The sequence below is a fragment of the Pinus tabuliformis genome, chromosome J, assembly GCF_031772625.1.
Source record: "Pinus tabuliformis cultivar Carrire ecotype Pingquan chromosome J, CPIR1, whole genome shotgun sequence".
NCBI lineage: Eukaryota > Viridiplantae > Streptophyta > Pinopsida > Pinales > Pinaceae > Pinus > Pinus tabuliformis.
In genome coordinates this window covers 215,566,378-215,584,112 of record NC_142295.1, presented here as the reverse complement: position 1 = coordinate 215,584,112, position 17,735 = coordinate 215,566,378, and the positions used below count along the sequence as shown (strand labels likewise).

At 37.5% G+C, this 17,735-nt stretch overlaps 1 protein-coding gene across 1 annotated transcript in view; it reads left to right on the top strand.

Moving 5' to 3' along the window:
* Window positions 1–6,082: 6,082 nt before the first annotated feature.
* Window positions 6,083–17,735, top strand: part of RECA1 (recA DNA recombination family protein) — a 307,658-nt gene continuing 296,005 nt past the window's right edge. The window contains exons 1-3 of the mRNA XM_089377501.1: window positions 6,083–6,562; window positions 9,012–9,103; window positions 9,208–9,283. Coding sequence (XP_089233627.1) covers window positions 6,371–6,562; window positions 9,012–9,103; window positions 9,208–9,283 — 360 coding nt within the window. The 5' untranslated portion in view covers window positions 6,083–6,370. The remainder of the gene's footprint in view (window positions 6,563–9,011; window positions 9,104–9,207; window positions 9,284–17,735) is intronic.

Genomic DNA, 17,735 nt, shown 5'->3' with positions numbered 1-17,735 from the left:
ATGGGGAACCATTATGGATCAATTCTCGAATCATCAAATGATTTGTCTTTCTTGTTTCTTAAAGGGGTTGATGCCTCCTTCACCACTGCAATGACACATGTTAGTTGTTGAAATTGTTTTCTTTTAGCAATGCAAGGAGTTAGTGTAAAAGGCCATAATGTAGTGAGAAGCTCGTGATGTTAATTAACAAGTGGGCATGGCATCAAGATGATGAAGAACATTGACATTGAAGTGATTTTGGTGCCAAGCAAGAGGGTGTGAAATTGCTATGAATGCATAATGCCATAATGACAAAGTTTGTTGATGAGAGTGTATTTATTGGAAGGAACGAGCTTAAAATCCTTGAGGTGACTAGATCTAGGTTATTGATCATAGGAAACCTAATGATGTTATATCTATAAAGGGTAAAAACATAAACCTTTTGAGGTTGCTAGATCTATAGGCCATGATTGTTTGGCTTTGATATCAATTAATATAAACACAATACCAACAATGTAGGAAGATACTTAAAACGCAAGAGTGTGAGAGTTAGAGGAGATTGCTAGAAATAATCACATGCTATACACTCATTTGCACTATTGTATATAGAGTATGGAAGTTTGGAGACAACGACCAAACTTTACCATTACTAGAATAAAATAAAATAAAGTGGTCAAGTGATGAATTTAAATCAAAGAACCCAAAAGAGAAAAGAATGAAATACAAAGTATACAAAAAAAAAAACAAAATTAAAAAAAAAAATCACAAATATGATATATGTTCACACATAGTTTCTACACAAAGTCTCATTATGCTACCATAATTAACAATGCACATATTTGTTTGGAGTGAGAAGGAGCCAAAGTTAGGTATACAAGATTATAATTATTATTATTCATCATGAAAGAGGACGAGCCATCCCCACTCTTCCAAAGTATATTACACAACCATATTGATTTATTTTACTCCTTGATCACTAAATGGCTTACTCCTTGGTTTTGGAAATACAATATTTCCATGGGAAATTAAATTGATCACAATTGCAAATCAATGCTTTAATTATATAAAAGCCAATATTGGTGTGCAACATTCCATAAGCATTTTCTAACATAATTAGTTATCAACATGGCACTATAATGGAGGATAAACAACACAAACACTTTGTTCATATATACAAATTAATGTAAACATATCATCAATTATTAGATTAGAAAATACAAGGAAACAAGTTTTTAAATGTTTCTATTTGTTTTGTGATTAGTGGAATCGACAATAGGAGCAGTCTCATACTTGCATGACATGGGTTGAATTCATCCTCTACCACTATAACAACTAAGTGCACTGCACCTAACCCTAACGTGGATATGGTTAATCAAGGGAATCAAACTAAGGACCTCATAATATTTACATAACATGTTTACATGCTTTGCCAAGTGAAACTACCCTTGGGGCTAATTTTAACATTTACTTATATAAATTGTTTTTCAAATCAATATTAAAAGTTGTTTCAAGCCTTGCATTAATCCTTTATAAACATTGCATTGCAATACACATGATGGACCTTCATATCCTTTTGATGTGGCAATCTTGCCAATTGTTTCCACAAGCTGCAATGTAAGAATTAAATACAATGGCTTGAGTAATGAACATAGATATAACCACAATAAACAATTTATATATCATAAGTTTTACGATCTTAAGGGTAGTGTAAAATGTTTGGTTTTATGTTTGTTAATCTACTTTGACAACTAGCTAAATTGCCCATCCATTTGGGAAACTAGCTTTTGCTAATTAATGTTGATGTCGATATTGCTATAACCATGGTGTTTTAAATCTTTCTACTTTTTTTTTTTAAATGTGCAACATTAGGACTTAAGTGGGAGTTCTAATGGGATCTAGTGCATTAATGTTGGTATGATCGCATCCATTTTAAATCTTTCTACTTGTCATGGGTTATATTTTCATTTTTTTTGAGGATTTCATCCTACATTACTAACAATTGTTAGTTTTTTTTCCATGGTCCCCAGAGATTGGTGACTGTTACATCCATGGAATAATTATACTAGGCATATCTACCTATAAGGATCACTTCTTGCCAACTCAACTACGGAGCCTGACCCTGAGAGTGTTGGAAGAACTGAACCCGTGACCTCTAAATAACAAGGTGCTTTAATGACTGGGACGACCAACTAAGCTAACCCTAGGGGCTTACTAGCAATTGTTAGATATAAATAGTTATAATATATTATTTGCCCTAAACTCCATAAATATATAAGTGGACTTTGAGGTGTAATTCTTTAGGTTGGTGTGACAACATCCTCATTTATTCTAGTACTAAAATTTCAATGATTTAATTGTGATGCCGTGTAAGTCTCTCTTTAATCTCTCGTTAGAATGCTATATCCTTATGTTGAAATTTCTTTTGAGGTTAGTACTCCACTTTCTCTAGACAATATTCATTAATACGAATGTGAAGGTTTTCATAATTAACCATGACAATGTTTAAGTTTTTTGGAAATAATCGTGTAAAAAGTATAAAACATTTAGACACATTTCTAAACTTTCTACACAACGTTTTCTAAAAAAATCATGTAACAAAATTAACAATATTTAAATATACTAGCTTCGTGACAACCCCCTATGATAATCCCTTCTATAAATATTATTATGAATTGTAATTCATGTAAATAATGTGGAAATGTAACACATTGACTCGCTCAGGTAGTGGACAAGGATTCAAAGGATTGAGGAGGAGGAGATTGCTTGTAAATTCAAGTCTTGCATTTATTTCATCACCTAAATCTCTGTTGGTTTAATGACAATAATGTGTAGTCATTGAATGGAGGATATGTGCCTCCTGAATGGAGGACGAGACTATGGACTTATCCTCGTAGATTTTTTTGTTAGGGTGAACATGCAAGAAATGTTGGGGGAAGAAAAAAATGCTCGACAAGAAGATTTGGGAGAGTCTTCATCTATGAATACTCCAGAGAAAAAAGGGGAAATGCCTCACGCAGAAGCATGCAAAGCTCGAGTTTGGTAGCGGTCATGAATATTCCTAGAGAATTAACTTTCTTTTAATGCTATGTTTTTTGCTTATGGGAGGAATCCATATGCGGTTAATGAGGCTGTGTTTGTGCTCATGTAACGCTTATTGAGGCCTATGTGTGTGTGCTTGTGTGTTGGTTTCCAAAGAGAGTTTGGTGGAGTTGTGATCCTCAGGTGCTTGTTGGGCTGATAAACCCGTGAGGGATTACTTGTTGATAAACCACCTGAGCAGTGGCTTGCCTTGGGACTGATAAACCACTAAGAAACTTGTTGGGTTGATAAACTACTGGTTAGGTTAAGGCACCCCAATACTAGTGGGATTGATAAACACCAAGTGTAGCCACCCCAATACTAGTGGGAATGATAAACACCAAGTGTAGCCACCCCAGTACTAGTGGGACTGATAAACATGAAGTATAGCCTTGGGGATGATAATGCTAGTGTTAGCACTCACTGATAAACTACTGGGATGGGTGTGCTCTTATCCCTACAATAACTAATCCAATTGATAAACCTCCCATTATACATATACATCCCTTCTCCAGAGCTGAACTGAGACTCTCTGTGTTTTGCTTGAACCCTTGTGGTTATTGTGTTATTGGTTGAGAGTCATTGTGGTGTTACAACTAAGAGCTGTTGAGAAATTAGTTGAGGAATGGACCCTTGCCATGTGTGACTGGTCGGTAACTCCTAAGCAATTACATCACTAGACTCTGAATCTGGCTCGGGGGTGGTCGATTGCAAGAAAGGTTGCAGTGTATTTGACTTACAGTTGGGTGGAGAATTGAAATCCACTGCTAGTTGCCATTCATTTGAAGATAATACGACAAGTTGTTTACTTGTGTTCTTGATGCATTGAAAATATGAGTATTGTTGCCATGTGATATATGTATGTATCAATACTATTAACGAAGGAATATGTTCCCGTCTATCTATGATGATATGCTTTATGTATATGTATAATTATCATGGTTATGAGGGGTGTGGAGGCCTTTGTGTTATTTAATACGCTCATGAAGTGTAGAGCTATTCATATGGTCCTGTGTGATTACGAGACGTGGTTCACTAAGATGTTACAATGTGTGAATTCCATTGGTTAGTATGCTATGGGTATATCAGTTCTCAACATGTTTGAGACTATGATTTTATTTTCTGAGTAAGGATTAAGTATGATGCATCATATGACATATTAGTTGGATCTCCTCAATAGGGATCTAGTCGACGAGAAAACTAGGTCGACGTATGGTCAAGAGGAATGCTTGTTACATTGCCGAATGTTTAGTGGAAAGGGGCCAAGGCGCAAGTCAATGGTGGGGAAAGCTAACATAACTTCGCTTTGATTCGACCAAAGTTATAGTCGGTCAAAGCTCGAGTTGAGTCGACGAGTCGTGCCTTATGCATCGTTAGAAAGGTGTCATTTCCATAATGAATGCATAATAGCCAGCATGGGATCTATTATGGGAGGACCGAGATTGTTGGGGCACCCAATTCATCTGAAGTTATTGAGCGATAATGTTGTGGCATGTTCATTACTTACATGTATAAAGCTGTCAGCGTAAGGCAAGGGTCCCTAAAAAGGGCGTGGGACATATTCATTGTGGTCGTCCTAGACTGAAGTTATGAGGGTGTTGTTCAATTATATGTATAATCTTACTGATTGTCGGCCTAGACAAAGGTTTCAAGTGCCTGTCAACATTGAGTTTCCATCAGCCAAGGTTAGGGTCTCGTCTAGTCGTGTTAAGTCAACTACTTGTGTGAGGTTGATTAATTGTGTTAAGTCGAATGGTTGGGTTATTTCAATTTGTCCTATCATGTTGATTGGTTGTGTTTGGTCGACTAGTTGGGTTATGTCGAAAAGTGCTCGACGAGCTGAGTACGGTGGTGTATTCCAAGGTCAATTCCACAAGCTTTGGAGAAGTAGGAATTTTATAACCCCATTTCCATAATGAGGCTATGGAGGTCATGTTAGGATAAACTAACACCTCCCATTCGCCCTAGAGGAAGTCTAAGGGGGGTGGGAGGGGGCGTTATAAGATCTATGCTTCTCTTCTTCTCTATAATGTTCAAAATAATAACCTGCTTGCACTTCCTAGCTTTCCTAAGGTCGAGCAAGCAATAAATTCCTCTCCTTTTAGTCGAACTTGCTTGCAAAGGCATCAATTGTTTAAATAGAGGGTCGTTGAAGCAAAGATGTTACCTTAGTAGATCTGGTGCATGGGGCTTTGCATGCTATACCAATCACTCCAATCTTATTCCTAAGATGACATGTTCTCAACAATACTCTAGGTGAAAGCAGGGCCAACCTAGATCCATTTTAACTTCAAATCTACCAAGCATCGAGAGGGATCATATATCTTTTCACTCTAAAAAAAGTTTGCACCTCAAAGAGATTTGATCCTTCTCGGTGCTTGGTAGATACAAAGTTAAGATGGATCTAGGATATATATATATATATATATATATATATATATATATACCATTGACAAAACCATGGGTTGTCAAACCTTGCAACCCAAAAACTACCAACAGATATATATATATATATATATGATTGACAAAACCATGGGTTGTCAAAACCTACAAAAACTACCAATAGTTGAGGTAAAATAGATTTACTGTTGGTAGTTTTTGGGCTGCAGGTTTTGACAACTCATAGTTTTGTCAATGATATATATATATATAATCTGCAACCCAAAAACTACTAACAGTAAATTTATTTTACCTCAATTTTATTTTTTGGTTTAATTAATTTATTTTTATTTTTGTGTAATTTGACTAAATTAAAATGTTTACATAATTGGACAAGACAAAACATAACAACATCTCAACTATCTTCCATATTAAATTAAAAAATACCAAAAATAAAATTAAAACTTTATTCATGATTCTATTTAAATTATGATTTTAAATATAATTCCACGTCTCTAAGTAATTCCAACCATAGTAACCAAAAGAGGTGCGTTTTGATGTCTTTTATGTTACACCCGGAGGTACCACTACTATACTGTAATAACCAAAAGAGGTCGTAAAAACTATTGTTCATAGTAACATTGCCAAGAAAAAGAAAAATCTAAAATTTGGGGTTAATCCCAAACGAGATGATTACATGAACAATAATAAAAATTCGAATCCTGTCTTCATCCATGATAGCCTCCATATTGGCAATGGAGTCATTCCACACTCGTTTGAACTCCACGAACACAGACTGACTTGTGCTTTGCCATTATGCGCCTCTAAGGCCTACTGCAGCTGCTTCGCACAGAACTCTAATTAAGACACGGAACAAATGCTCAACTGAATCGGGGGTCCATAAAATCAGACAAATCCTGTATCGGGAAGGAATATGAATACAACGGCGAACCCGTGTGTATGTGGGTTTGGGCTCAACTCCTCTTTTTCACTGTTCCTCCCCTCTATATCTATTTGCAATGCAAATTCTGTGCTTCATTTGCCGTCTACGGCGAAGAGGCTTTTCTTCACAATCAGAGCAAAAAGTAACAACGGGGCTTTTCCAGCTGATAGGTCCATGGACAGGGTAAGCGAATCACTTCTTATATATGTATTTTTTCTTCGTAGAAATAGGCTATGTTTTGGTAGCTGCCATTCATATTTTTGAATTTTCCTATAGGACAAAGATAACAAACTGATGTACCGCCATGATATTCTTATATCAGCGCAGTCAAACATTGACTTGGGTGAAAAGAAAAATTCCCGCAAAGAGCTTATTAATCACACTAGACTTGAGCCGCCTAAATTGCAGTAATCGTCCCCTGGACGTGCTACAGTTTTCCTTTTCTTTCTTTGTGGATTTCATGTGTCTGTATATCTATCTTTATATATCCCAGTTAGAAGAAGAAATCATTCCATTTTTAAGAAGAAATCATTACATTTTCGGAAGCATTTCATAATAATAATACTAATCTAATTTTAAATTCATAGTAAAGTTAGACACTAAATTGATGAATAAAACCCTTTATTGGGGACAAGGCTATGTGTGTGTATACTTTATGCCTTCTGGATTTGAATGTGGGACAAGGCTATGCATGTGTATAAGTTATCTCTGTTGGATTTGAATTTGTGATTTTTTACCAGAAAAACACATGTTCGAGGAAATACGTATTCTTAATTATTAGACCACTCAAGCTAATTTTAAGGTTACTGTAAAACCAGACACCAAACTGGTGAATAAGATCCCTTATTTGTAGGACGAGGAATATTGAAGTATACATAGTTTACTCCATCTGAATTTGAACTTGTAACTTCTCAAAAAAAAAAAACACATGTTCTTAATTATTAAGCCCACTTAAACTCTATATATATATTTAAATTTATTAAATTTGGAAGTGATTGGGAAGCAAGCACTGCACTGCAAAGGATCCTAGGTTCAAAGTTATTTCTGGTCAAAGTCACTTGGGACTGTCACCCAGCCTCGTTTTTTTGAAATTCATTCCAATGTGAACGTAACACAGAAAAAAATGAACCCCGGTGAGCCGCTTAATATTATGTTGATGTCACCAAGTTGGCGGACTTAATCCACTTGGTCTGTCACCAAGTTGGCAGACCTAATCCATTTTGTCTGTGGTAGTTTATAATTTTTTTAATAAAGAAAGTGCTGCCTTTAAACTCCAGAAGCATTATAACTGATCCAACAACGATAGGCACCATAAGTGGTCTGTTTTCAGAGGAGATATGACCCTTGAAAGGCTAACCACTAATAACAAGCGCATTCCCCTGGCCAAGCCGCCTCCACAAGGGTGTATTTTTCCATGAAATTCACGCATGATTTTCAACTAACCGAACTGCTTATTTGTTCCTTTTTTTTCGAAAATTGAACTTTCGTGGATGGCATAACATACTGTCATGTTCACTTCTGAAGCATGACTCCAGTGGAGATAGTTGTGATATTGTTCCCGTTTATAGTCATGTTCCGAATCTACAGGTTGCTTTAGAATGCAGCAACAAATAGCCTTTCTTTTTTTGGTAATGGCTTACTGCATGATATCATCCCCAGCATAAACTTGTCAATAAGTTGATTCTCTGGTTTCCACGGATCGTCATTGAGTATTGAGTACCCTTATCTACACTCACAGGCAGGAATATTTTGTAGGGTTTGGCTTTTTGACCAACTTTGGGAAACTCCAAACACCTAACTATTCAATCCACACGACTGTCTGTAGAAATAAACAAAGAACCGTTTTGCGGTCCTAGATTAAAACATGTTAAATTAAATTAGCAGCAAATTTAGACGGTTCGGTTTTCAACTGTGATCTGGAAAGGTTAAGACAAAGTAAGTTTGAGGAGACTGCCAAAAAAGTTTAAAATAGGTCACGGTCCAGTTCAAGCAAATTCCTGAAAGGTGGGACTGTTTGGTTAAAAAATCTGAAGTTTACTTTACTATATGCTGACAGAAAACATCTTATTGGAGTAATCTGATAATGAAAAGAGTTATGACAATGTTCATAAAAACTATCCCCAAAAAATATATATATTGAAGTCCATGGATGATCAAAAGTGGTATTGGCTTTGGTTCACTGCTGAGGTCAATGAAGTATCAAGCCATCCACTAAGCTTCCATTCTCACTATGGTCTGCCCTATCCAAATGGAATATAAAAAAAGATGAGGCCAGGTGCAAGTCCTGGGCTATTTTGGCAGAATAGATAATCCTCAGACCTGGTAACTAAGCCAAAATAAATCCATCTTTTGTTTCCCAAATGCAACTTTCAAAACAGAGATAAAGAGAAAAAGGTGATAAATGGGAAATAGGAAAGCTGTCATAACACTAATGCGTCAAGTTGGCAGTGCTTAAGGCTTGGGATTCTAGTTTGATGATTAATCCTAGGTAAGGGAAAATAAACTATGTGTAATGTCAACCTACAATGCATGATTGTTGACAATGCAGTATTCCTGTTCACATTATGGTTGTTTATTGTATGGGGTCTTTGTGTTGTTCTTTTCTAACTCGTTCTATTTGTATATATTTCAGCAAAAGGCTTTAGAGGTAGCCATGAATGATATAAATAGCTGTTTTGGCAAGGGAAGTGTTACAAGACTTGGAAGTGCAGGTGGAGCTCTAGTGTATGTTCTATGTAATTTTTCTTGAAGTTTTTTCTTTCATTCTTTTTTCAATGCTGCTTTATCAGATAAAATTATATTAGTTTCTAATACTTTCAATTTTGCAGAGAGACATTTCCGAGTGGCTGTCTTACTTTAGATCTGGCTTTAGGTGGTGGTCTACCCAAAGGACGAATCGTGGAGGTGATATTTACCGTGTTTTTCTATTACTTGCTCTATACATCTGTCAAAATATACTTAGATTGAAAGAAGTTAAGTGACTCAAATTCCTCAAATTCAAATTTCAATATACATAATGCATGGGTGGGCAATACAAGAATAAGACAGATTATATAACTATATTCAGCAGAGAAAAGCGCTGTAAGGTTTAGTTCTCCATGGTAGGTGTAGTTGTTGCACTATTACAACATACTCTGTATACAAAAGTGATGCTGATCTCAAAGGGTCTCTTCTGTAACCAAATGGATCAAATCTGACAAGAGAGGTGCATGGCACTTGATAAAGAGAACTCATTACCTCGTGATATACTTTGGAGAGGAATTTCCGGGTCCACTTTGGTGGAGTCATTGATTGCTTAGTTGCCTAAGCCAGAATTGTTATGAATAAGCAGAGCAGAATTCAGATGGAAGGATTTGTCTTCTGTCCCCTTCTTAGCCATCAAGGACTCTCAGAGACCCTATGGAGGGAAGCATGGAAAGTAATTGCCAACACATTTCTGCTAATCCAGGGGGACGGAAAGTAAATGTGGCAAGGACAATGGTAGCGGGGAATGCATGCACCTCATTCACCGAAATTAGTTCTGTTTAAACTACAATCTTAATCTAACAATATCAACCTTTTACAATTAGTGATAAAATCCTTGATAAAACATACTTCAAATTATTATGATTCTTTTGAAAAATCAGATGATAATTAAAAATGTGCTTTGCTTTTACATAACGAAGGCCACTCTACCCACGTATAATCAATCCTTCTTATGACGGATATAAGGTGCATATTAGGCCTATTGATTTAATATAATTTTTTTTTGGGTTGAAACTTGAAATGCTTCTGATGAACACTAGAGAGCGACAACTATTTTGTGAGGTATTAAAATGTGTTAAAAGCATATCACAAGCTATAAAAGCAGCCTTTTGACTAAGCAGCTATGACTGGGGGTATCTATTCCACCAAAGCTGTGGAGGACTTGCACCAGTCCCCATCTACAATAAACTATCCCCTTATGTAGTTGTGCCGACCCATGAGAGGTGAGCATGTTACTCAGGAAATCAAGCTCTGGTGGGGTAATAACAACACAAAAAACACCCCATTTTCACTCATATGCTATGTTTAAAAAATAAATGAATAAAAGTTAATAAAGAAAATAAATTTCTCCAAGCATCATCAATTCAGCAAGATAGATTTATATTTTCAGGATTATAGGGATCTTGTGCACAAAGAAATATCCCAATTATTGATTGTACAATGTAATTAGAGTCATATTTATGATGTACGTTACTATACATAATGTAGTATTTTTGAGTTAGTGGTCAAACAAGGCATCTTACGAAATTAACAAGTAACATGCGCTGCTTCGTTATATAATGTTAGTTGGCACCAAAGGAATTCACTATCAAGAGACAATCTTATTAACACAAATTTAATAATGGCAACTTTTTCTCCTCTTTGCAACTCTTTTGTGTAAAACCAAGATTATTGGCATAAAGGAGAGTAGAGTCAGAGACTAGGGCACTTAGGAGTCAAATGGAAGCTTTAAACATTGTGGGCATTCTAGCACAGGAAATTGTTGCATAGAGGTGGCAGAATATATGTAATGCTACAACAAGGCGAAGGCAACATCAAGCATGTGAATGAAGTTGGAGCACACAAATCGAAAGTGGAGTTCACATTATAAAGTGGAAGTGATAAGGGTGATTAGGCCTCCACCATGGCACTCTGAGATGGATCTTAGCACACCTCTTTCCCTAGTGGACACGCAAGCTATGATTATTGCAAAGCATCGTTCTAGTTCAACTTGGTCGTTTCATTTTTTAGTTGTCATCTCTCCACCCTATAGCACCTTGCTCTAGCTCTCATGGCAATGCCCCTCTAAGGTGTACCATATTCGAGAATGATGATGATGCTACAATCAAAACTTTTAATTGATTTGACCTGCTCGTTGTTTAGCAAAAACTGCATTCCATTGAGAACTTGGTTAAAGAGAAACAAGTCTCTTGGAGCGATGAGGCAGTGAATTCAATGGTCCATGACTTTGTTCTAGACCTTGGATTTAGTTGCACTAGGGATACTAAGTTCTATTGTACTATGGAGTTACATTGGCATGTCAAACATTATGTGGCCAATGCTATTTTGAATCAAGAGCAGGATGTGTTGAGAAATCTATGGAGCAACAAGTGTAGGTGATTTCTCTTAAACGATAACTGCTCGTGAAGACATTTTGCTTTTCTTTATTAGGTTCTTGTTTGGCTTGACTATTATTGAGTTCTTTTCATCAAACAATTACCAAAACCATAAAGAGCAATGAGACAAAGGACACAAGGTATAGGCGATCAGCCAAGGCCAAAACCTCTCCAAATTGAGAGGAAAACCCAAACGAATTCTTCTTCTTATAGAATCTTCAATTGATGACTTACAATACCTAGACCCTTGACAATGAACCTCTCCAAGACCAAGTCAAACTTGCCTCAAGTCATAGATAACCTCTTCTTGATTTAATTGCAATCTCTTCTTCAACTTCAACCTTCGACCCTGCAATACTTGTCTGAAATTCTCAACCTCCTTGACTGCAACTCTCAACCTCCTGTAATGACTGTACTTTTCGCACATGTGACAGTCTTTGAGGATGTTAGGGACTTCTTCTTTCCTTCGCTTGGACAGGCTTCCTTTCTTTGACTATTCGGCTTGCTATTTAAAACTTCTTTCACCCTTGATCCACCTTCTTGGATTTACTGTAATTTCGTCCTTCTGTGGCTGAGATTGTGCCCTAGATGCACTTCACATGTGTGAGGAAATGAGCTCTAAACAGATATGAAAGACAACGATTTTATCCCTACTCTTATCCTCCTCTTCTTTGCTTGCTATGAGACCTATTCTTGTCCTTTTGATTGAACTTCTGTGATGTTGATTGATGATTCTAGAATGAGGCATAATGCTCCTATATATAGACTCCTCATCCATGTCTTTAGGCCGACTTGAAGCTGTCTCTAGGCCGATGTGATACTTTGTGAAGACCGAATTGTTCTTTGCATTATGACTTGGTCTTGGAGAGTTCTTTGACTAGACTTTGACTTAAATAAATTCTTTTTACAATATGTAATGCGCCCAAATGGGTATTTCATACATGACAATGACCTTAATGACTTAATGACAAGCCCTAAAAGCTCACAATGGGAGCTTGACCTAAAAATAAATTTCCTTGAGTGTGAAACCCACGCCTCAAGATCAACAAAAATAAATTTATTTTTCTCATTACATTAAATACATAAAATCATGATTACATTTGTCATTATGAAGACTGAACCTAGTTACAATTTCAACACTCCCTCTTAACTAGGGAGGTATTCATAATGCATACAAGGCACTTGGACGTTCTCAATCTGAAGAATTCTCATAAGAAGAGTCAGATTAGTAACCCATTTGTATAACATCATATCAACCAACATTGTCACATACCAAGGCCTTAACAACTCTATATCTCCACAAGATCAGAGCATAATGCTGGTGAGACCAATGATTTATAGACACCATCATCATTGTCTCTCAAGGAACATACCCCACCCGGGTGTTTAGAGAGTATGTCTTGCCAGGACTATTCTTATCTTGGATTCCCAATCCTCAAAGAATATCGATCCTCTACGACTACTCTTATCTTGGATGCCTTACCACATCCTCAAAGAGTATCGGATGCTAGATGCTTACCCAATCCTCCATTCTTTCTTCCCAAGTGAAGACAAGAATGCTGTGCCTATGATGTGCCTATCTCTAGTCAATATGTGAATCATGCTTTCATGCATTTCTAGAAGATAACCCTTTCCTTTGATCATACTCATGAAATAGAGTATCCATCCATGCTATCTGCAACTATATGATGACATGACCTAATTTATTAAACATATGCATACACAACTCTTTTTCTTCTTTTGATCATCTAGACTTTATGCGACAACTTCTTTCCCTTGATTGAAAGTACCTCAATAATCTTGACATGCTGCATTCCTCTGTCATCATATCATCATTCTTCCAAATAATGAATCCCATCCAAGGTGGAATTCCCAGTGATCCAATTGCTTTTTCCAAGAGATGAACCTTCTAATGAAGATTCCAATGGAGGATCTTGATTATCCTTATCTGCAAATGCTCCTTTCTAATGATGTATGATGAGCTCTACACTAGATGACTTCCTTCTACTCATGATTACTACTTATGCTTCTAATGAGGTTACCAAGAGCTACTTCCTTCTAATGATGACTGTCATAGACTTCTGCTTCAACTATCTTTCAAGCTTTTTTTGATGTTATGAGCTCTTGCTTCCATCGTATGCCATGATGCCATCTCCTAAATGATGCATCTCGTCATAATGTTTGATTGCCATGGTGGAGGCCTTTTTCACCCTTTTCTTCATTTTGTCGTGATCCAGACATCCATAGTTATACATATTTCTTCTTCCATCATGTTTCTTAAAACAAAGGCTTAGCCCATCCATCTTTACTTCTTGTACCTACAATATTTATTGACAAGCACCCCAAGCAAAGTATACGATACCAAAACATGATGCCAAGATTTGTTTCTAGGGTTTTTCATGCAATCATGAGGTCATCCTAGGGTTTCTAAAGTTCAAACCCTAGATCAGATTCTATTCCCTCTTTATGTCATGCTAGGGTTCATCCTTTCCTTGGATTTCTAACAAACCCTAGAATCATATTTTCAACCCTAAAACATAAAATATACCATACATACCTTATGGTTACTTACCTTTGTCATGATGACTTGCAATTCTGGATGCCATTTTCATTGATATGCATTAGGGTGTGAGGTATTCTTCACTGTACTCATCTGTTCCTTCATTCAAGTATATGATTGCCACAAAACCCTTGTTTATTGACCTTAGATCGATATCCTTATAGCTTCACAGGTCTTCGTGCAAAATTGATAGCTACAAATGTAACAATATTTCTAGTGATGGTACAATTGCAACATTTGCTTGATGACTCTGACTACTTCCTGAGTCCTTTCGAGCTTCTTTATAGTGAATGGATTTTCTTCAAAGTACAAGTATTGGTGACTGCATCTTTTGTTGCCATAGGAACTCGGTCACCACAGGATTTGAACTTGTAAGTAGAGTAGAGTAGTGATGTCACAAGGACACATCTTGAAGATGAGATCTATGCTATCACAGAGATAGAGAGATTTGTGCTTCAAATTTTTAACAAGCTTGAACTTTTGACAAAGAGAAATTATATTATGTCTGGAGAGTGATATGGTCTTCGAAGTCAAATTTTACTGAGATGAATATCAAGTCTATGTATGCTCAGAAGAGGATCTGATCTTTAGGAACGAATTCTGACTGTGCTTCCTTTTAGAATTTCTTTGAGCACTTTTTGCTAGGAGACTTCAGCTCTTGAATGAGGAATACAATTGTACCTACTTTAGAGTCTTGGTTCTGTAGTTGCTACTGTAGATTTGACTTCTCGGAATGATGAAAATAATCCTTCTATGATGCCCAAAAGCTCAATTTCTTTGTCAACATATTTTGACCTTTTTATGATGGAAGGATGTGGTCTTCATGCTTGTATGTGAACATACCAATATGTATGTATGCCTTTATGGAATATAGCCTAGACTTTTGTTCCACCTTGTAGTGAAAAAAGATCTTGATGGTTAGACTTCTTCACTGCTTCTATAATGGATCTATTAAAGGAATTGAGCCCATAATTTGATCAAGTCTGCTTGGAGATGTCTTTGAACTTAGCCCTTGAGTAGCTCTTCTTAAGGATTCAATGTTCTCCTTGATGTCTTGTCCTTTCTTTGATTCTTCTTTTAGTGCTTCAATCCTTGAGTGTCCTTTACTAAGCTGCCTTTCCTTTCCTTGTCTTGTTACCTTAGCTCTGATACCATGCTGAGAAATCTATTGAGCAACAAGCATAGGTGATTTCTCTTAAATGATAACTGCTTGTGAAGACATTTTCCTATTCTTAATTAGGTTCTTCTTTAGCTTGATTATTATTGAGTTCTTTTCATTAAAAAGTTATCAAAACCATAAAGAACAATGAGATAAAGGACACAAGGTATAGGCGATCAGCCAGGGCCTAAACCTCTCCAAACTGAGAGGAAAACCCAAACGAATTCTTCTTCTCATAGAATCTTCAATTGATGACTTCCAATACCTAGACCCTTGAAAATGAACCTCTCCAAGACCATGTCAAACTTGCCTCAAGTCAAAGATAACCTCTTCTTGATTTAATTGCAATCTCTTCTTCAACTTCAACCTTCGACCTTGCAATACTTGTCTGAAATTCTCGGCTTCCTTGAATGCAACTCTCAGCCTCCTGTAATGATTGTACTTTTCGCACGTGTGACAATCTTGAGGATGTTAGAGACTTTTTCTTTCCTTCGCTTTGACAAACTTTCTTTCTTTGACTATTCGACGTGCTATTTCAGACTTCTTTAATTCTTGATCCATATTCTTGGACTAACTGTCATTTCATCCTTCTGTGGCTGAGATTGTGCCTGTTACCCACCACCTGTGGGTAGTGTGTAGGAGAGTTTTTTTCTTCTAGATGGTCCTCAGCCGACAACCAGCAACCCCTTACAACCATTAGATAGCTCAGTGTGCCATTGTCTCTGCCACCTGAGCCAGCCATGTTGTCCCTCCACCACTTGTCATGAATGTATGTTTGAAGGTGGGCCTCCTGACCCCAAAGGTATGGCTTTTCATTGGTATAGTTGAGTAATTTTCCTTACTTGTCATGGGCACATTTGGGCATGGTTTGGTGGGGCGATTTGGCTGAAGGAGTGGTTAGGTTTGAATTCTTGTCTCCATTGCCCGATTTTGTAGTTACCCTTGTATCCTAGTCATGTGGGATCTCCTTTACTAGCCATTAGCTTTAAGGTTGGTACTACATAGGAAATCCCGATTTTGATTGCGTGGTCCCGCTTCCCGACACCACCTACATCACTCCTCCGCTCGTTTTTGCTCCATTCATCTCTTTTCCCATCTAGGTCCACATGTGTTCATTGGGTCTACATAGGGTTATCCTCCCCCTCCCCTTGTCCACACCTTTGGTCGGGCCTGAAACGATGCCCTGGAGGTGGATGCAGCTAAAAAGAAAGAGAAAAGCATAATTTGGCTACTCTCAATAGGAAATGTACCACAAAATACAAAAGATGGCCGGGACATACAAATTTAGCACATGGGCAAAAGCCAAACATGAGCTCTACCCCTTAACCCATGGCTATCACCCTGGTTCCTATGGACCCTAGATGAGCCCCCTCCATCATTAAGGAACCCATGATTGTCCCAACCTCTGGTGGGAAATGAACTGCTCCACCTTAACCATTGCTACATATTACACTTCATGCTCTCATCCCCTGGAGCCTCGAGCAGTTATGAAGAAAAATCAATCAAAGGAGACATATGAAGAAGGGTGGAAAAACAAAGGCTGAGGTAACTCATGTACCACGATTTGCTCCCTCCTACACCCATATACCCAGGTGTGGGCTTCCCTTATTATAACTACCCTTGTACCATGACATGTGGTCTAGATGATTCCCCTGATCTCCACTCCGTTCCATTACATTATCATTTGCCACCTACCACTTGAGGGATGTACCATGGACATGTCAGCCCCTTTAAAGGTTGAAACTACCTAATAGGGTCCTTGATTAACCCCCTTATTGAGCTTAGATACACTTGTACCTGCCAAAGCCCACTATGGAAGGGCATGTTGATTTGGGGTAGTATCGGATGTGCTCTAAGCCTCAAATTTTGTAGGGAGGCTTGGGCACATGCATTCCAAAGAACCCAGAAACCGTTTTGGGAAATTCCACCCAGAGACGATTATATTAAAATAATTAATATTTCTAATGGAGTTCCTAAGTCTAAACTTAGGAAAATTAAAATATGAATGGGTATTAATCTAATTGTGGGTATAACTTCTAGAAATAGACGGAGATCAAGTCAAAACGATCTGAGCCTTTGATTAGGAGTTAATCTAGGCCGTTGGTTGTCCAACATAAATATATAAGAAGGGGCTTGAGGGTCATTTGGAAAATACACCAAGAGAGATCAAGAAATCGATTTTTTGAAGTGAGAAGTTCTCATGAGGAAAATCGATTGAGGAGATTTCTTGCAATAGAGGGGCAGTGAGAATCTGGAATAAGGAATTTTTGGGGAGTACGAGGCAGAGGGAGGACAAAATGACATCCAGGGAGAGGCTGACGCTGGTCCACGTAGTGGTAGCATAGTCCTTGAAGGGAAGTCGAGTTTCCTGCTAAGGAAAGTCGAGTTTCAGTTGCCGGGAGTCAGGGTGTGAGTCCAAGAGCCAAAAGATCGATTTTCTCAGCAGCAGAGGATCCAGAAGAGGGGCAGCGTAATACCCAACAGGGGTGACGCAGAAATTGCTGGGAGTGACGCAGT